This window comes from Bos taurus, chromosome 4 (assembly GCF_002263795.3).
Source record: "Bos taurus isolate L1 Dominette 01449 registration number 42190680 breed Hereford chromosome 4, ARS-UCD2.0, whole genome shotgun sequence".
In the NCBI taxonomy this organism is placed as follows: Eukaryota; Metazoa; Chordata; class Mammalia; order Artiodactyla; family Bovidae; genus Bos; species Bos taurus.
Window position 1 is genome coordinate 7,233,699 of NC_037331.1, and position 21,935 is coordinate 7,255,633.

A 21,935-nucleotide genomic window follows, 5' to 3' on the forward strand; every position below is an offset into this window, starting at 1 on the left:
CACAAAGGGTAATATTTGATGCACTTATTATAAAGAACTCGTGTGTGTGTGCTAAGTTGCTTCAGCCGTGTCTGACTCTTTGCGACCCCATGGACTGTAGCCCGCCAGGCTCCTCTGTCCCTGGGATTCTCCAGGCAAGAACAGCGGAGTGGAATGCCAGGCTCTCCTCCAGGGCATCTTCCTGATGGCAGGAAAGAAGTCACAGGGATCGAACCTGCAACTCATGTCTCCTGCATTTGCAGGCAGGTTCTTTACCATGCGTGCCACCTCAGAAGCCCACAGAACTCATACATACAACTATAAAAATAAACAAAAACTCAAGAGAGAAAGGGTAAATAATATATAGACTTTTCAAAAAAGTCATTTATGGGTAATAAACATACCAATAAATTACAAACGAAACCATCAGATAAGTGATCTTAAAACTATTTTCTAGCCTGACAGGCATTTGTCACATATACCTGTGTGTGTTACAGATAAAAATTCTTTTTCCCTCCATCTCCTATGTGAATAAAAACAATAAATAGATTCCAAAAAAATACTCCCAAAGTTAGACACTCTCTCAATAATTTTAAACAGGTCAGTGTATATATGACTGTTAGGAAGAAAACACTGGCATACCTTGGTGAAAAACAATTTGCCAAAAATTCCTTTCCTAGGGACTCACCTTAGCAAAGAAATACAGAAAATATGAATGCATTTAACAACTTATTTATAACTGTAAAAAATCTAGAAACAGGTTCCACAATAGAATAATACAGAAACATAAATGAGGGTACATCCATATGTGCGTCAGCCACTGAAATGAGGGTTTCCAAAGTCAATTAATTGGATATGGAAAAGGTAACGATTTAGCAATGGTAAAATGACAATGCACGTTAGGAAAACTGCACATATATGTTTAAAAAAAACAGTAAGGAAAAGCACAAAAGAAGTATGACTATCAAATACCTGAAAAGTGAAGTTACTGGTGGAATTTCTCTCCTTCTTCTACCGTGTTGTATTATACAAATTCTAAAGAAAGTATGGTAGTTTTCCTAATGGGGAGTTGACACAAAACAGTGTGCTCGTCCGGTCAGTGTACGTTCTTATCAAGATTATACTGGTCAGCCTTCCATGCAGCCACAGGGGGACACGCAGCCAAACAGGTCAGTGTGAAGGACAAATTACGAGTCACACTGAAGGGGGCAAGCCACTTGCCCTGGGTTTTGGATCTTTCCACTTCCCATAAGCTGCGATGTGGATACAGCTACTGAGTCAACTCAACACTGAAGATAAAGAATGAGTGACTTGGTGGAAAGAATCGGAGTCCTTGGATGACCCTTGGCTCTGACACAGCCCCCCCGTGTGAACTGAGAATGCAGCAGAGAAATGTTTGTCTGGTCTGGGCCACTGTCATTTGGGGTCTTTGTTACAGTAGCTTAACATGAAGTCTCAGGGCTATTCACATCCCAAGTATGCTTTATATATTTTTCTGTGCATATGTTATCTTTCTCTATTTTTCCTAATTAATTTCAGTTTAAAATAACCATATCATTTTTTATTATGAGTGCATAGTAGATGTCTCAGAAAAGACAATGGCACCCCACCCCAGTACTCTTGCCTGGAAAATCCCATGGATGGAGGAGCCTGGAAGGCTGCAGTCCATGAGATCGCTGAGGGTCAGGGTTGGACACGACTGAGCGACTTCACTTTCACTTTTCACTTTCATGCATTGGAGAAGGAAATTGCAACCCACTCCAGTGTTCTTGCCTGGAGAATCCCAGGGGTGGGGGAGCCTGGTGGGCTACCGTCTATGGGGTCACACAGAGTCGGACATGACTGTAGTGACTTAGCAGCAGCAGCAGCAGCAGTAGGTCTCTAGTTAAAGTGATAGAATATCTAGTCACTTCTATATGACCTTCCTAAACACAACACCCCAACAACAACTGATATTATTCAGGCCGCAGAATAACGACTTGCAGTTTCCAATTGCCTGAGTATCTGCTATCAAACAACTATGCTCCAGAAACCTGGGATTCTATAGAGTCTTGACCCAGAGGCAGAGATTTGAGATGCTGATGGTCTTCAGCATCAGGAAGGATACACAGAGTCAAGGTTCTACACAATGAAAGGAATCTCTGACCATTCATTCAAACATAAACACTATGCTGTTTATTTTTGGTGATTAAGCAGATGGGGACAGAACTGGGTCAGGTGACTCAGAGCTTTAAGTATTTATATGGTAAATCCCCTACAGACAAACCTTCAAGTCAAAAACTTTCAAAGACACGAACATGCGTTCGCATGTCCAATCATGTAAGTTAGCTCACGTGTCTGCATACACTGTCGTGTGCACGCATCCTCTACACACAACTGTGCTTTCGTGTACCACACAGTGCGGGATACAGTACAGCAGTGCAGCATGTTTATTTCAAGCCCTGGATGTCCGGGAGCAAGTGTAAACGCAGTGGTGATGTAGCTGGCATTACTGTACTTTTCAAGGTACTGTTCTGTAAGATTAAAAATGTTTTATTTTTGTGATTTTTGTTTATTATTCGTGAGAAAAGTTATATAAACTTATATAGTATAGTACTACAGACCTGACTGTGTTAGTTGGGTACCTAGGCTAACTTTTTGGACTTATAAACAAATTGAACTTACAAATGTGTTCTCAGAATGGAACTCGTTTGTATACAGTGGACATCCTATGGTGAACTTCTCAGATCAGTGTCTGATGAGTGAGGAGGAAGCAGTTCTGGCCCTCTTGGTCGGGCTGATTTTAATTTCTCATAAAACATAAATCAGGACCCAGCACTCCTACTTCTGTGCCCTACCCCTGCTCTCCACCACAGTCCCATAGGATAAGGACTTGGAGAGGGGGCAGATGGACTCCTAATTAAAAGGAAACTCTAGTTCAGAGACTTCCTAGAATCAGGGAATCAGTCCAAGGCTGCCTTGCTCTCCATTGTCAGTCATTTAGACCTTCGTGTTGTGTGACTACAGACAGATTTTTGGAAATAAAGATACATCATTAATGTGAGACCAAATGAACAGGAGGATATAAAAAAGAAATTACAGTGATATTTGGTCTTTCTGAGAGCTTTCTGCAATAATTATATGTTACATGAGAATTATAAAGACCTTTTAATGTGACACCTGAGTTCCCAATCTTAGAGCTTAGGGGACCTAAGTACTGGCAGAATGACAATAGAAATCAGAGTTCCCAGGACTGGCAGAGAAAGATGGTCACTGGAAGCAGGAATGTATTATGATAAAGCAAGGGATTTGCCGAATTTATCTTACTTCAATGTAACATTTTATTTTCTGAATAGAAAATGAAAAAAGACAAAAAAAAAAGCATACTCAGGACTTTCAGCTAACAGCCATACTGCCAAGGGTAGTCATGTTCAAAAGACAATTAAGAAACTGGAGAAAGTGAACAAAAATGATATGTTTCAGAATTCTGGAAATTGACCAAAAGCATAGGACAATAAAAGAAACAGTTACAGTTGACAAACTGCTGATCCAGGGTAAGAAGGGGGATGGGCTGTGGCATCCTGGCTTGCAACAGGCAGCTCCTAGCAGGGGGCCAGGCCACGAGCATCGGCAGCTTCTCTGCCCTGTGGAAGGATGCGTGCCTTGTGCAGGGCGGGGCAGAGCCCACACCTGTCAGCCCTGTCCCGCTGTAGACTCCACAAGCAGGAAGGGCCAGCAGCCCAGCACCTGGCCTGTGGCTATGTCACGCGTGGAGCCTGTGAGGCTCCGTGTACAGCACTAGAGGTTGGAGAAGTCCAGGCCAGCCACTCACGCCACGTGAGCCAAGAAGCCTTACACTTGCCATCCACATGCACCCTACACAGACTACAGGGACCAGGAAAGACAAAACCAGGCCGACTAGAAAACGGCCTGAGCTGGGAGAGCCCCGCCTTGGCCACACTCAGGTGACAGCAGAGACCGAATCCTTGTAGACCTGCTGCTGCTGCTGCTAAGTCGATTCAGTGGTGTCTGACTCTGTGAGACCCCATGGATGGCAGCCCACCAGCCTCCTCTGTCCATGGGATTCTCCAGGCAAGAATACTGCATTGGGTTGCCATTTCCTTCTCCAGAGTCCAGCAAAGGCTCTAACTGGCAACTCGCCCGGACAAAAACAGCGTGGCTCCAGAAACACCCAGGCTTCAAAAAATGAAAACAAAGTTGAAAAAAACAACTAGACAGAAGCATCAGGAGCTGCTCACTGCAAGAAACATGAACAAAACCCAGCTAGAACACACAGAGATCTACATCCAAACACATCAAAGTCAAGCCGTTGAAAGGCACTGAGAAATCTGGAGAGAGCCAGACAAAACTCAGGACATCCAGGGAGCAGCGGAGCTGTTAGCAGCTGGCTTCTTATAAGAAGCAACACAGGTGAACAGACAGCGAGGAGAGATGTTCATTCCAAAAATGTGAGTTAAAACCACACATCACCAGGACGGTTACAAACAGGAAGACCAGCAGTGTTGATGGCAGCCTGGAGATCCTGGAAACTTCCATCAGTGTTCCTGGGATTAAAAGATGATTGACACTTCGGAGAAGAGCTCTGCAGCTTTCTAAAGTGCTGAACACAAGTTACCATACCACCCAGAAAAAGACCGCTGAGAGAACTAGAAACGTGTGTCTGGACAAAGATATGTGTGCGGCTGTTGACAGCACTCTGCACTGAACAGCTGAGTGTAGGAACCATCCAAAGGGCCAGGACCGGGGAGTGGGCAGCAAGCACTGTCCTGCTGCCCAGGGGACACAGCTCACTGCTGGGTGCCGAGTGGTGACTCTCAGACAGAGGACAATGACAGAGTCACAAACAAACGATCACAGGTCACATGACTCCATGTGGATGGAACATCCAGGAAAGGCACATTGATGGAGACGGAGAGACTGCAGTGGACGGGGGTTAAGTGAGAACCCTCCAAAGCGATGGAGATGCCCTGAACTGGGTCTTGATGACGAGGCACAGGGCTGTGGTGACGAAAAACACACAGGAAGGTGCACTTAAAGTGGGGAAATCACATGGTACATAAATCACACCTCAAAGAACCTTTTTTTAAATGGCAGTGGGTAGTCTGACAGTAAGGGCTTCCCTGCTGGCTCAGCAGTAAAGAATGCACCTGCCAATGCAAGAGATGCAGGAGACCCAGGTTCAATCCCTAGGATAGGAAGATCCTATGGAGGAGGAGGTGGCAACCCACTCCAGTACCCTTGCCTGGAGAATCCCATGGACAGAGGAACCTGGTGGGTCCACAGGGTCCTAAAGAGTCAGACATGACTGGGCTATGGAGCGTGAGGTCTGACAGTAAAAAAATTCAGGAAAGTCGGACAGCAGGCACAGCATCACCGAGGGCTGCTGTGCCGTTTAGTCGCTGAGCTGTGCCCGGCTCTCTGCAACATTATGGGCTATAGCATGCCGCTGTCCATGGGATGCTACAGGGAAGCATGTTAGAGTGGGCTGCCATTTCCTTCTCGAGGGGATCTTCCTGACCCAGGGATTGAACTCAGGTCTCCTGCTTGGCAGGTAGATTCTTTGCCGCTGAGCCACCTGGGAAGCCCATCACTGAGCGAGTGTAAGCTAGAAAAACACAAAGAGGAAGCAGTGGTGTGAACAGCATCCCTCCCCGATGAGGGTCAACCCGCCGGGACCCGAGGGCGGCCCCCAGCCCTCCCAGGGGAATTAGTTCTAGTAATAGCATTCCCGACACGGGTCTGTGGGCCTGGACTGACAGCGCCTGGTGTTATTTTTCCAGGAACTGACACTGCTGCAGTCATCGGCAGTGTCTCCCAGGACCCCCTCGGAGACCTCCCATCTTGAGTGATGGGCTGGCTTTGTGTTTCACTTCTAGCAACAAGGAGCAGGCCACTCAGTCCAGCTCAGACCTATCCATTGAGGAAATTTGGGGGACACTCCTCAGGGCCCCTCCTCCCTCACAGGTCTGGTTAGGAATCCCCAGCCTGCAAGATCCTGGCTGGTCTTGACCTGGGCCTTTGCCCACAGCTGTGTTTTCATGAGCAACCCCGCATAATGAGGGCCCTCCGCCCCCAGAGGCAGAGCTGGCTGGCTTGTCAGCTGCTATCAAGCAGAGGGTTCCCAGGTCCGTGTGTCTCTCCTGTGCCCACAGGTCTCTGTCTGAGTCTTTGGCATCCCTGGGGTGACCCAGGCTCAGGGGACCAGATGACTTTGCTGATGCGGGGTACTTCTCTCTGACTCATGAGTCTCCTGTCTTCTGGAAGCATCCAGGAAGCCCATACGCCAGATCTGTAAGCTTCCAAGTAAGGAAGAATCCCAGATCCTTCACCGTTGCTAACATTTTGCTACTGGCATATTTGACTTCCAAGGCAGAAGAAACCACCTCTAAACTCTAAAGCCTGATCTCCACTGTAGGACATACAGTGCCATGTATAAAACAGACCACCAATAAGGCCCTACTGTAGAGCACCGGGAACTCTACCCAGTACTCTGTGAAGACCTTTATGGGAAAAGAATCTGAACACGAGGGAGTATATGTACGTATAACTGATTCACTTTGCTGTATAAGAGAAACTAACACAACATTGTAAATCAACTATATCCAATAAAAATTAAACAAAATAATAAATTTTAAAAGAATGCTGATGAGCCAAATCACTGTGTTCACTCTCCCTCCGTGAGTTTAGGAAACCTAAGAACTGCGTCCCTCTGCGGCCTGGAACAGTGCAGCATAAAGCCAAAAAGAAGCCAACCATGTGAAAATCTCACTACAAGACTAATTCTGTGAGGAAGAAAATACGAGACCCTATTTAGAAACGTGCTGAGTTTTCATTTCAGCTAATTCTCCTGCTGGAATAAAGGGGCTGAAATTGGTCGCAGAAGGGCCTGAGGAGGATGCCTGGCTCTTCAGACATGACTGACAGACAGAGTGTGGTCAGTGAGGGCCCACTGGCTGCAGAGTCCCAGCGGGGCCACGCACCGGGGGAACGGCCTGGTCAGTGTCCCGACCTCCGTCAGGGGGTGACACGTGGCATCTGTGTGGCAGTGCTGTGTGGGGCACTGCACTCGGTTGGGGAGCCACTGGGCTCACCTGTGGGAGCTCAGGACCACAGCACAGCCCTCCTCAGCCTCCTTCCTCAGTGCCTCCCACAGGTGCCGCTTGGAGCAGGGGTCCATGCCTGAGCTGGGCTCGTCCTGAAGGAGAGAGAACAGAGGGTGAGGGGAGGGGGAGAAGGCACTCGGGAATACACTCCCCGGAGCAAGGGTGCAGGCTGGGGGAAATCCAGCCCCGGCTCCAGCCCATGCACTATGCTCAGCAGGCACCAACACCCCTCAAGTCTGCTGGGCTCCCCTTGGAATCCTGGGGAGGCAGACCTTCCCTGATGCACCCCAACCTCTTTATAACACCAGAAGCATCTACCCTAGAAGATATACAAGAGCAGAAACAGGCTTCATTGGTTTCACAACATCAAGGACAGTGAAATCTCTTTTAAACCGGAAGCTTCCTCCTTCAACAAACACCCAAGCACTTCTTCTCTGAGCCCCTTTAGAGAGAGCTATGTGTAAGCTGCCTGATGCATTTCTGTGCTCTTGCGGTCAGGGAGTACCGAACATATTTTTCTTAAGAGCTGAGGTCATCCACTGCCCCAAAATCACATGACACGGTGAATAGTTACAAACCAACTAAGTGGAAGGCGTGATTGGCCACTGTTCCCTGAGAGAGTCGGAGGCATCACTCCACATTTCCACACAAGTGTCGGCAGCAGGACACTTGTCCTGTCTCTGGGGAGGATGCTGAGCGTCCTTCAGCGTACCTCCTCCACCAGATGCACACACTCACAGTCACCCCTGTCACTAACACTTCACGTGGAGGATTTCAAGGGTGACTTCAAGGACTCCGAAAGACACACACTGTTGTCAAGGACCACTTCAGATGAGGAGGAAACATGCACAGGACTTGTGAGTCCCCACCCAGGTCACCGCCCAAGCACGGGAGACCTAGCGCGCTGAGAGTGGGATCGAGGACCAAAGTCCCAGCCAATGCAGGATATGCAGGGCAAGGCTGAGTGGAGGATCCTGCTGAAGGCAGGGAACAGCCCCGCCGGGAACGCTTTAAGGCAAGCCAGACTCTCCTCTTGTAAGGAAAAGGCCTTCTGCAAACTGCAAAATCACGCAAGCGTAAGCTTTGGTTACCCGGTTTCAGAAGATGGATTACACAGTCGTCTTTGATTCCAGACCTTGGGAAAAAGCAAGCTTAGTGCAAGTAAGAGGAGAATCCAGCTCAGATTCCAGAAGACACTCCACGATGGGGCCCTTTCTTCAACGCAGGTCTTCTGAATCTCCCTTAAGTCCCCCCACTGAAACGCTGCCTCCACTGAACAAACAATAACAGGCAAAGAAAGGCTGTCTTTTGTCTCCCATACTGTTCCATGTTCCTCAGATGTCCTTTCAGTGCAAAACCCTGGGAGGTCCTTTAATGGTTAGAATCCAGTCTATGGCCCACAAATAATGACTTCTTTTTATTATTTAAATGATACTACTCTTAGCTATTTTTGAAATGCAAAACAATTGGCTCTGTTTATTGACACCTGGTCCACCTCTAACTCATGCTTCTATCCGCCAAACTGGATTAATTTCAGTGCCCATGTGGATTATAGGTGGCCCTGTCTCAGGTCCACTGTCTGTGCTCTGCTCTCCTGCTGGACGCCCTCCCCTCCCCCGCAGGTTCTTCCTTCCCCAAGACCCCCACCCTCAGATTCACCACAGAGTCCCTATAGCTCTGACCATCGTATCTGCAGGAGAAGACTTAAAGCAACAGGCCAGAGGACAGGCGTGCTTTGGATTTCAGATTACAAGTGGGCTCTGGTATTCTTTTAAAAATATTGTCTTTAGTGTTAAGATTTTATGGAATCTTCAATTGGATAAATAAAAAGGACTCCAAAGAGTCTGCTTTGTCTCAGTAAAATTCCAATGGTATTATAGATTCTGTTTGGAAAATGTTGATTCAGGGCAAAACATTTATTAGTTCAGAAAGTGACATTGCAAATTTTGAACATCCTCCCCAGAGGACCTCTGATAGATCAAAGCATTTTATTTGGAGACACTGGCATGTCACTGCTCCATCCACTACTCACCAGTAAGAGAAGGTCAGGTTTCCCCAGCAGGGCCAGGGCTGTGGACAGCTTCCTCTTGGTGCCCCCACTGTAGGTGGCCACAGGTTTGTCCACGTGGGCTTCTAGGTGGAGGCGTCTCACGAGGTCTCCAGCCACCTGGAAGAGAGGAGCTCTCTGTAAGGGCACCCCATTCACCAAGGGCCCCCCCGACACCTGTTTCTGGGCCTGGAGCCCTGCTGCCTCCTGCCCTGCCCACACCCACACTCAGCCCTGCTCCTGAACAACCCCCCATGACACAGGGATGCTGGGAATGAACAGGTAGGAGCCCCCCTGGACAAAGCTGGGTTTTTTGAGCCTATGAGTTACGGAATTGATGGCCAGAACCCTGAGCTCAGGTCTTAGACTCAGGGAGCAGCTAGGGCCATCAACGTGGGGTCCAGCGTGGGTCAGACACACTTCCATGCTGAGGTGAGCAAACACAGGTGAGCCAAGCAAGGACAAAGATGGAGCTGAGGGGGGCAAAACCTGAGGAGAGGAAGCTTCAGGGGACAGAGGAGCAAGCTGGAGACTTCAGTATGCCAAGAAAGGAAGACTCTTCCCCAGAGACTGCACTCCTGGTTCAGTTTAGAAAGAAGAAGAGTGGGTGTCCTATTTATCTGCAACCACTGAGCACCCTCTGATCAGGTCCAGAGGATGCTGACTGCCTATCACCAGAGCACCTCCAGCCCCAGGGGCATCCCAGCCCCCGGTATTTCAGGCACGGTCACCACTCCTCTTCCCCCTCCACCTTGCAGCCTGTCACACTTTTATATCTCCTGAAAGCCCCAGATCCTTTCCTTCCCTCCCAGCAGAAAACAGCTTCCCCCCACCACCTTAGCTGCTTCACACTCTTTCTGTCTAATTCCTGGCTGCACTGGCTCCTCTGGGGGCCAAGATGAAGAAATGTGTGCTTTCAACTATGCATGATTTTAAAATGTTGTAAACATTTTACAAGAGTTAAATTTTATTTAACTCTTGTGATCCTAGAAGTATTAACATAGATTTGTTTCTTTCAATATCATCATGTAACTGAACTGGTCAAAATCGTACCTCAATTCAAACATCAGAGAAGTGGGAAAACCTCTATAGGACTCTGGGGGTGAGCTAATAAGTGTGTGTTCTAAATAACCCAATAGAGCACAGTTTTAAACTCATACATACTTTTTTTTGATAAATGCATAAAAGTTGGGATAGTAATAATAACAGTGGTAATTGCAATGATGAAATATTAAGAACTTCTAAGACTAGGATAATATTTAGGCCACCCAATAAAAACTCCTTAACATAAACTGGGGCTTCCTCAATAACTCAGCAAAAAAATCCACCTGCAATGCAGGAGATCTGGGTCAGGAAGATCCCCTGGAGAAGGGAATGGCTACCTACTCCAGTATTCTTTCCTAGAAAATCCCACGGACAGAGGAGCCCGGTGGTCTACAGTCCATGGGGTCGCAAAGAGTCCAACAGGACAAAACAAGTAACATTTTCAGTTTTCAAGATCAACTGCTATTTCACTTTATTTGTACAGCCTCAAAATGACCCAGAAAGAATTAAGAGTCTCCGTGACTGGTCTAGTTGTGAAACAGTTAATTCGAGGAGGTGAAGATGTCAAGGCCCCAGAGATTCCGGAGGGTGGTCTTAAATCCCCTAGATCTGGCAAAGAATAACATCTCAGCCAGTAGTTTGTTCATCTTGGAAATGCCATCGTTTTCCCAGATGGGTTTAGAGGTACTATCCCTTTCCATAGCTCCATTAAGTATAATAATTCCAATTAACACAAAGTGCCTGTGTGCTAAGTCGCTTCAGCTATTTCCAGCTCTTTGCAACCCCATGGACTGTAGCCCACCAGGCGCTTCTGTCCATGGGTTTCTCCAGGCAAGAATATGGAGTGGGTTGCCATGCACTCATCCAGGGGAATCTTCCTGACCCATGGATTGAACTCCCATCTCTTACATCTCTTGCATTGGCAAGTGGGTTCTTTACCACTAGCACCACCTAGGAAGCCCCTAATATAAAGTAAATGAATGAAGTAAGTAAAAAGTTGTTCAAACAAAACAAATGATTCACAACAGACAGAAGTGTGAAAGGCAGTCCTGTGAGAGGGAGACAGAGATATGATGGCTGGAATCAGAGAGGGTCTTCCAGAGAATAAGACCAGTCCATAAGCAGACATTCACATAGAAAATGAAAGAAGACAGCCAAAGAGGCTTCTTGGAGGAAGAGGCTCTGTTCACATGAAAAGGAGGAAACTGGGAAAGCAGAGTCTGCTGGAAGCTTACTCCTCCTGGAAGGTGGTGCCACCAGCTGTGGGGCAGCTGGTGGGAAAGTGATATTTTTAGGTTATTTTTAGATCCATAAAAATCGTACCAAAGAGACTGGAAATATACATATGTATCAGAAATAAATTTTATTTCATGCCCATTCTCCTTATTCATAGACTCCTCTGTCCATGGAATTTTCCGGGCAAGAATACTGGAATGGGTAGACATTCCCTTCTCCAGGGGCTCTTTCCAACCCAGGGATCGAATATGGGTCTCCTGCATTACAGGCAGATTCTTTATCATCTGAGCCAACAGGGAAGTTCATTTAAAGCCTAGCAAGACCTAAATGAAAGCTTATAAGCAGAAAAATGAAATAAGACAATCACAAAAGTACAGCCAGTTGCTGTAGAAAATGCACTGCTGGATAAGAGAACTTCTGAATAAGCCTACCAAACTAATACTGAGAGTTTTTATGAAATCAGGAAACATGTGTCATGCTTTTCCAATTTCACAAAAGGTTAAGCGTTGCAACCTTCAAATTCTGGACTGGTTAACCATAGCAAAGAATCCAGAATATACAGGAACGGACATATTAGTTTGATCCACTTTCAGAATGTCATGTTTTCAGAAAAATAACTGAAAATGGTCTAATAAGAAGTGTTCTGTTGCAGTCTTTCCTGCACTCAGTACTCTTGTCAAAATAATGGCAAAAGTAACGCCTTAGTCACTGTGGTTGCAAAATGCCATCTGAACACCAAAATGCCAATAGTTAATGGGATCTCTTTCCGTTGCTAGGCATTTTCTTGGCATAAATTCTAGAAATTGTACTGCACTTAAGGCAAGAATTTGGGATTATTCACTTTATTGCCTCAATCTCTAATCATCTTTAACACATAATGGAACTTCTATAAATATTATTTGAATCAAAATAAATTGCCCAGAGATTCATACATCCATCCATTTGACTCCAAAGCCCAAATTTTTTCCACTAGCTTACGTACGTGTCAATAACCACATTGAAATGTTTCATGAGATTAAAAGATCAAAATGAAGTGTTAACTAGAAAAGGGGAGTGAAGGGCTTAAGGCAGAATGCCTTACTTCTGATCCTCTCTCTATTTCCTTCTGGCCCCTGTCCCTCTTGTTTTATAACATCTAGCTCCTTCTAACAAAACTGGGAATAGAAGAAAATTTTGGGAGACAAGTGATATCTGTGAAGAAGATAAGTAGAAAGATGCAGTAGGGTTTTTCCCTGATTGGTGTTTGCCAGTATTAACAAAGAAGAGATGGCTAAGGGCCTACCTCATCTATTCCAGGGAAAATTAAAATACAGAAATCCCAGCCCCATCCCATTGGCAGTGTGGTTTGGTGTTTTGAATATGACTCTAACTCTGAAATTTTCTTACACGTGTCTCTAGCAATCCAGACCATGTTATAATCATTTTGTTATAACTTTACCTAAGTTTTTAAAAATTGGATTAACTGAATTCAGGCTCAGACATGGATACAGTCCAAAACTATGCAGTGTGGACAATGGGGGAAAAAATTTAAATGATTACATCAATCTGCTGAGCCTAAATTCAAGCTGAATGAAGACAGCATCCTTTTCTTACCAAATTGAACTTTTGGAAGGTCACAGAAATGGGTGATACAACCACACATTGGAGACCCCAAGCTGGACGTGAGCAAGGACCCTGGAGCACAGTGGCAGCACCAGGTGGGGGGATGCTTGGGGGCGGACCTTCCCCAGAACCAGAGGGGCTCTGCCTCCAGAATCACAGAAGACATAAGGGTGGGCATCGTGTGACAGTGAGGACAGTGAGGAGAAGAGGGCCCAGTACAGCGCAGACACCAGGAGAGCCTCCTACCAGATCTGGGAGTCCTGAAACCCAGCACAGCTCCCCGTCAGAGGAGCCTTGCCATAACCTCATGAGGTTTCCCTCCTTCAGCCACTCACCAGGTGCGGAAAAGCAGACTGAGCCATTCGGGGCACTGGAAACTCCGTCTGATCAGCCAGCCACCCAAATGTGCTGAGAACCCACACTTCGGAGCCAGTCCGTCTGCCCTCAAAACAAACCACCCACATTCCAGCCACTGGTTTGGGCGGCTTCCTATCCTGTGTTCAGTCACTAAGCCGTGTCTGACTGACTCTTTGAGACCCCATGGACTGCAGCACAGGAGGCTCCTCTGTCCTCTGTTTCCCAGAGTTTGCTCAAATTTATGTCCAATGAGTCAGTGATGCTATCTCACCATCTCATCCCACCATTTCTGAAATGAGGAATATACCCTGCACAGCTCCCATGGTGGTTGTAAAACAGAACAGTGCCTTGCCCACAATAAGAGAACTATTTTCTGCTCTTTTATCAAAATCCCTTCTGGTCATGTAGTGATGAGTGCATTGGAATAGACAAGCCTCTTCTATATTTCACATATTTCTAAAATTTACAGGAGAGGGGAATTTGTCATCAGGGGAGCTAATTCCTCTCGGAACACATGTGCTGACATCTTAGAAACCTCTGAGTAAGCAGCTATTCTATCTGCAAAAATCACTTGCCATTTTATGAAAGAAATGAAGCCAGTTCCTAATTGGCGACTATTAAGATAACTTTTCTCTGTGGAGGCGCTCAGCACAGCGAGCTCGCAAGACAGCTGAGGATCAGAAGCGATTGCTCTGGAAGACAGCAAGCTTCACTGTCTTAACAAGAATGCTTTCAAAGGGCATGCTTCCCCCGCCTCCCCGGGACAACAGGGAAGCTAGCTTTGAGCGCTCGCCAAGCATCCACCTCTTTAATCAGAAACCAGCCATGGGAGCTGGCGGAGATGAACACCCATTAAAGGCTGAGCCAGCAACTAGCCCTGGATGTCAAGAGCTGCTTAAACTGTGGTGAGCAGGGTCCTTTGGGCAGACACGTGTCTTTGCTTTATTGAGATGGGAGGTGGGTGAGTGGACTAGCACCCCTCTAGGGACATGGAAAAATCTCATTCTGGTTTCACTTCAAGTCACAGAGCATAAATAAGAAGGGAAGGCTGCGGCACGGCGTGGCAGCACAGAGAATGAATTTTCATGGGCTGGTGAAGGAGATGGCTGTGGGTTTGTCTCCTGGGAACCCCATGATTGCTCCATCTCCTGCAGAAGCTCATTGAAAATGCATCCCACACGCCCCTTATTTCTGCTCCAACTTCAGAATCTAGACAGGCAAGCAGCACCTCACACCCTCCACAGTGAGGTGCAGAAGAGGTAAAACCACTGCCAGTCTGAGGCCCCCTGGCCTGAGCTGTCAGTTAAGACTGTCAGCTCCGCCTCGCTGGCCACAGCTGGAAGCGACAGAAGGGCGGCTGCTTCTGGTTCTCTCAGTGGCACCCACTCCCTCAGCCCCGAAGGGAAGGGGGACTCTGTGGCTCCTGCCACACATCTGCCCCCTGGACCCCCCAGAAAGGAGATGCAGAACCCTCCAGAAAGGTGCCCAGGCATGCGGCTGGCAGCCCCCTCAACAGGAAGTCATCCTTTCCATCCACCCACCAAATCCACACATGAGCTAAGTCCTTCTCCACAGGCCCTGGGATCCAAGTCTATGCTATTTGCTCTTCAGTATAAATTAACAGCCCACTAAATGTAAAAGATGCTTGGTGGGGGAGGGGGTCCTATAGAAAACAAGACTGCAGATGGCTGTGGGCTTTTACTCCTACCCACGGCTTCTTCTCTGGGCAGGGACCTATTCTAAATATACATCATGAATATCTGTGTTAACTTCATATCTGTGTTAACTTCAGTGTGACAATATTGGAAATATATTTCAGGGACACTTAATCTGACACTGCGGATCCTCATCACAGGCTGAGAGAGCTGGCCTGGGACCCGGGTGTTGCCACACACTCCTCTGCTGGTCCCTCTTTCAGGAAACCCCAGGAGGCTCTTACCTTGGGGATAGACTGCTTTGGAATCCCATGGAGGCAGCAGTAGTAGTGCAGGTGCTCCCAGCCCGTCAGGAGCTCGTCCAGGGCATCCTGCTGCGGACAGTAGCCAATGCGGATGCCGGCTGCACCAGCAAGAGACAGATTCACATCCTCTCTGCCAAGAGAAGAAGCAGCATACAGAAGATCCAACTTCCTGGACAAACATCACCCATTTCTTAAAACCGGCTCACCGGTCACAAGCTTGTGGCAGTTTGTGCTGTATACTAAGCGCGTGCTAAGTCACCTCAGTCGTGTCCAAGTCTTTGTGACCCTATGGGTTGCAGCCCTCCAGGCTCCTTTGTCCATGGGATTCTCCAGGCAAGAATACTGCAGTGGGTTGCCAAGCCCTCCTCCACGGGATCTTCCTGACCCAGGGATCAAACCCATATCCTTAGATCTTCTGACTTGACAGGCAGGCTCTTTACCACGAGCACCACCTGGGAAGCCCTGTTGCAGTTTGTCTAATTCAATTAGTTAACTTAGTATAAATGGGTTCAGTGAACTAGTAGCAGTCCATGTGTGGGTAGGACAGACCTAGCTCTAATGCCACGAATGCTCTGGATGTCAAAGAACAGGCATAAGGCATAGAGCTTCCCAGCATCATCTGGCTGCACATAAGGTTTGGTTTGTGCCCTCCAAGAGTCTGTTTCCCCAGTGGAACTTCTGTGATCAAATCCCACTGGCCTCCAAAGTCAAATTCCCTAGGGGTTTGGCAACAGTGCCTGCTGCTCCATAAATGGCCATCACAGCTATTATTCCCCCAACCAAAACAATTTATATGAACATCTAATAAATCCATGGTGAGGCTATCACTCAGTACCACATTTTTTTAAAATCACTTTTACAATAGCAATAATATATATCTGACTGAACATACAGAAAAATAGAGGCTAAAAGGAAAAATTCATGGTCTCAGCCCTCAGGTAATATCTACCATTGATATGCTCCTGCTAATCCTTTAAGTGTAGCAATGCTCCACGAGTACTTGCTGAGGATTATACAAAACTGTACTTACTCAAAGGAAAAGAGCTCCTGTTTTATCCTAATTTTATTATTAATAGATATTCATCATGGACCTTTTTAAACTACTCAAATGTGATCACATTTAACATGAAACACTGATGTCTTTCTATGCATTTTTACATAGATAGAATCATAAAGTCTATAAATTTTCCTGAGAACACTTCAGAAAGGAAAATTTACAGTTTCAAAATGGAACATTATGTAAAGAAAAACTTGCTGAGAAATCATGACTACTACAGAAGCTGTTATGATCATCTTTCATTTAAAAAAAAGTGAATCTAGTCATTCAATGACTAAAAAAGCAAAATGGATGTCTGAGGAGGCCTTAAAAATAGCTGTGAAAAGAAGAGAAGTGAAAAGCAAAGGAGAAAAGGAAAGATATACCCATTTGAATACAGAGTTCCAAAGAACAGAAAGGAGAGATAAGAAAGCCTTCTTCAGTGATCAGTGCAAAGAAATAGAGGAAAACAACAGAATGGGAAAGACTAGAGATCTCATCAAGAAAGTTAGACATACCAAGGGAACATTTCATGCAAAGATGGGCTCAATAAAGAACAGAAATGGTATGGACCTAACAGAAGCAGAAGATATTAAGAAGAGGTGGCAAGAACACACAGAAGAACTGTACAAAAAAGATCTTCATGACCCAGATAATCATGATGGTGTGATCACTGACCTAGAGCCAGACATCCTGGAATGCGAAGTCAAGTGGGCCTTAGAAAGCATCACTACGAACAAAGCTAGTGGAGGTAATGGAATTCCAGCTGAGCTATTCCAAATCCTGAAAGATGATGCTGTGAAAGTGCTGCACTCAATATGCCAGCAAATTTGGACAACTCAGCAGTGGCCACAGGACTGGAAAAGGTCAGTTTTCATTCCAATCCCAAATAAAGGCAATGCCAAAGAATGTTAAAACTACCATACAATTGTACTCATCTCACATGCTAGTAAAGTAATGTTCAAAATTCTCCATGTCAGGCTTCAATAATACATGAACCATGAACTTCCAGATGTTCAAGCTGGTTTTAGAAAAGGCAGAGGAACCAGAGATCAAACTGCCAACATCTGCTGGATCATCAAAAAAGCAAGAGAGTTCCAAAAAAACAGCTATTTCTGCTTTATTGACTATGCCAAAACCTTTGACTGTGTGGATCACAATGAACTGTGGAAAATTCTGAAAGGGATGGGAATACCAGAGCACCTGACCTGCCTCTTGAGAAACCTGTATGCAGGTCAGGAAGCAATAGTTAGAACTGGACATGAAACAACAGACTGGTTCCAAATAGGAAAAGGAGTATGTCAAGGCTGTATATTGTCACCCTGCGTATTTAACTTCTATGCAGAGTACATCATGAGAAATGCTGGGCTGGAGGAAGCACAAGCTGGATTCAAGACTGCTGGGAGAAATATCAATAACCTCAGATACGCAGATGATACCACCCTTATGGAAGGGCGAAGAAGAACTAAAGAGCTTCTTGATGAAAGTGAAAGGAGAGTGAAAAAGGTGGTTTAAAGCTCAACATTCAGAAAACTAAGATCATGGCATCTGGTCCCATCACTTCATGGCAAATAGATGGGGAAACAGTGGAAACAGTGGCTGACCTTATTTTGGGGAGCTCCAAAATCACTGCAGATGGTGACTGCAGCCATGAAATAAAAGACACTTACTCCTTGGAAGAAAAGTTATGACCAACCTAGACAGGAGAAGGAAATGGTAACCCACTCCAGTGTTCTTGCCTGGAGAATCCCAGGGACAGAGGAGCCTGGTAGGAGGCCGTCTATGGGGTCGCACAGAGTCAGACACGACTGAAGTGACTTAGCAGGAGCAGACAGCATATTAAAAAGCAGAAACATTACTTTGCAAAACAAAGGTCCGTCTAGTCAAGGCTATGGTTTTTCAGTAGTCATGTATGGATGTGAGAGTTGGACCATAAAGAAAGCTGAGTGTCGAAAAATTGATGCTTTTGAACTGTGGTGCTGGAGAAGACTCTTGAGAGTCCCTTAGACTGCAAGGAGATCCAACCAGTCCATCCTAAAGGAAATCAGACCTGAATATTCATTGGAAGGACTGATGTTGAAGCTTAAACTCCAATACTTTGGCCACCTGATGCGAAGAACTGACTCATTTGAAAAGACTCTGATGCTGGGAAAGATTGAAGGCGAGAGAAGAAGGGGACGACAGAGGATGAGATGGTTGGATGGCATCACCGACTCAATGGACATGAGTTTGAGTAAACTCTGGGAGTTGGTGATGGACAGGGAGGCCTGGTGTGCTGCAGTCCATGGGGTCACAAAGAGTTGGACATGACTGAGTGACTGAATTGAACTGACTGAATGTTTTAATCTGTATTTAAGTGGTACAAGTACCTGGTAACAAGTAAACAATGCAAGAAAATTTGGTTTTGTGTAAAATTTTTCCCTAAATTTCAAATAGCAAAAATTTATTTCAGCCTGATTTTTGCTACTCTTTAGAAAATATGTTCATCTGTTCGATCACTCTTAGGAATTTTCTTTATCAGTGTATTTAAGAGATTTCACAAGACATACAGTGGTGTGTATCTTTTTCAGCAAATTTACTGGCATATTAGAATTTTTTATTTCAATATGTAACATCAGGTTTTGTTTTGAACCACTGCCTCTGGAAAAACTTCACTCAATAACTTTTTTTCTATCTTCTTTTTTATTTTTCATGGTGGTAAAAGACATTATACAAAATTTACCATTTTAGCCATTTTACATTTTAAGTATAAAATTTAGTGGAATATTAAAAGCATTCTATACACTCATCATTACTATTAACATCTAGTTCTAGAACATTTCCAATATCCTCAAAGGTAACCTCATAATTATTGATATATTTAAAATAAAGAAACAGAAACTTCAGTCAAACAAAGTTAGTTGAGGTGGCTCAGATGGTAAAAAATCTGTCTGCAATGTGGGAGACCCGGGTTCGATCCCTGCATTGGAAAGATCCCCTGGAGAAGGGAATGGCTACTTACTCCAATATTCTTGCCTGGAGAATTCCATAGACAGAGGAGCCTGGTGGGCTACAGTCCATGGGGTCATGGACTCAGACATGACTAGGTGGCTAACATACATAGGAGACCAGCAGGGAGCTCTCAAGCCCTGTGACAGCGGCAGGGCCCACAGGCAGAGGGACCTCTCTTCTGGCCTGGACTCAGCCAATGGAAAGTCAGCTGCAGGCTCCTTGTTACTGCTCCACCCACCCTCCCTTCCATTCTATAAAAGCTTTCTTTTCTGCATTTTACAGGGGGAATTGCCAATGCATTGCCATGGTTGCAGACCCCAAATCATAATTTCTTTGATGATCCCCCAAACCCACCCATGCTGGAAAAATAACCAGCAGTCTATTTATTCTATCTGTTTTAGATCAACATGCATGTATGAGTCATGCCTCATTTCCCTGTCCCTCCAGCCCCTCATCTTCTTTTTTAATCACCACTTTCCATTTTGTATATGTGAAAACTAAACCCTGCAAGGCACTGCTGCCTTGAACTGGCTACAGAACCAGTTCTAACACCTTTATGTGGCCCATACAAGTCTACCATTGTTTTCATTCTTTAACACTTTTGTACAAAGATAAATTGACAATATAAAAAAGGAAGAGAGGAGGTTATTACCTTTTTAACTAATCGGTTTAATTTTTAGAGTGGTTTAGGTTTATGGGAAAGTGGAATAGAAAGTACAGGAAGATGAAGGAGGTCACCTAGAATCACCCCCCTCCAATCATCATCTTCATTGCTATGGCACATTTGTTAAAACTGACTGATACTCCTATTAACAAATGTCCACAATCCACCCTGGGGCTTGCATTTTGAGTTGAACATGCTGTGGGCTTTGTCAGAGTCATGATGTCAGGCACCCAAAGAAGCACACAGGTCAGCTTCACTGCCCTAAAGTCTGTGCTCAGCCTCTCCACCCCTCTCTCCATCTTCCCTGGAAACCACTGATCTTTCATTGTCTCCATAGCTCTGACTCTTATTACAGATCACAATAGAGTTGAAATTACACAGATATATAGTCCTTCCAGATGGGCTTGTTTTACTTAGTAATATGCATTTAAGTTTCTTCCACAACTTTTCATAGCTTAATACTGAACTGTACTCCTAAAAATTGTCACGATGGTGAAGATTATGCTGTGTGTGTTTTACAACAAATTTTTTAAAGATATACTATGCAAACGGTATCCAAAAGCATTTTGGAGTGGCTATACTAGTATCAGACAAAATAAATTGTAGTATAAAACTTGATAGACACACAGAAAAGCACATAATAATAAAAGCCTCAATTCCTTGGGAAAATGTAACAAATATTAACATGTTTTTACCTTAGAACAGAGCCCCCAAATACATGAGGAAAAACTGACAGAAGTAAAGAAGAAACAATTTAACAATAAAAGTTGGAATCTTCAGAATATCACATCTGATAATGGATAGAAAAATCAGACAGACAAATCAAGAAGGAAACAGAGAACCTGAACAACACTATAACCAACTGGACCAAGAGACTTTTATAGAATTCCTCACCCACAACAGCAGATGGACATTCCTTTCTGATGCTCTTAAAACATTTTCCAGATAAAATATTTGTGAGCTTATTAAAAAAATCAATATACGCTTTCTGACTACAATAGAATGAAATTAGAAATAGAAAAAGAAGGAAATTTGAGAGGACCACAAATATGTAAAATTTAAATGACATGCTCCCAAGAAAATGATATGCCAAAGAAGGAAAACTAGAAAATATTTTGAGATGACTAGAATAAATATAAAATATATAAAAATTTATGAGATTCATCTAAAGGAGTACATACAGGGAAAGAAACAGTTGCAATATATATATGAAAGAAAGTCAGTTTCAAAACAATAACCTAACATTCCCAGTAAGAAATTAGAAAAAATTACAGCAAGCTAAATCTAAAGCAATCTGAAGGGAAAAATATAAAATCACAACAAAAAATGAATATGAAAAATTATGGGGAAAATCAACAAAACAAAATGTTGGTTCTTTGAAAAAACACAAGAGGATCCACAGGCTAGACTGACCAAAGAAAAAGGAGAGAAGATTCAAATTATTGAAATAAAAATCAAAGAGGAGACATTAGTATTAAACTAAACAAGAGGCATTAGTATTAAACTTACAGAAATAAAAAAATTTATAAGGGAATACTGTAAATATTGTACAGCAAAAAATTAGATCCATACCTCACCCCATATGTAAAAATCAACTCACAATTGATTAAAAAGAAAACTTAAACATAGGAACCAAAATTATGACGCTCTTAGAAGGAAACATATGCCTGAATCTTCCTGATCTTGGAGAAAGCAATAATTCCTAGATATGACACAAAAAGGATAAGCAACAATAGAAAAGACAGCATCTATCCAGATGCTACTGAAAAAAAAAAAAAAAACTGTTAGAATGAATCACCAAATTCAGTAAAACTTCAGGATTCAAAATCAGTGTGTAATATATGAATTCTTTAAGTAGATGAGAGAAATCTTTCCACATTATATATTATATATCAAGTCATCACCATATGCACTTT

The 21,935-nt window shown here is 44.5% G+C and overlaps 1 protein-coding gene across 1 annotated transcript in view; it reads right to left on the reverse strand.

Annotated features, from left to right (window-relative positions):
* ABCA13 (ATP binding cassette subfamily A member 13) overlaps positions 1 to 21,935 on the reverse strand; it is a 374,331-nt gene that overhangs the window by 29,732 nt on the left and 322,664 nt on the right. Inside the window, exons 56-58 of the mRNA XM_059886027.1 lie at positions 15,308 to 15,458; positions 9,115 to 9,249; positions 7,071 to 7,174 (exon numbers count right to left, since the gene is read on the reverse strand). Of these exons, the coding sequence (XP_059742010.1) occupies positions 7,071 to 7,174; positions 9,115 to 9,249; positions 15,308 to 15,458 (390 nt within the window). The remainder of the gene's footprint in view (positions 1 to 7,070; positions 7,175 to 9,114; positions 9,250 to 15,307; positions 15,459 to 21,935) is intronic.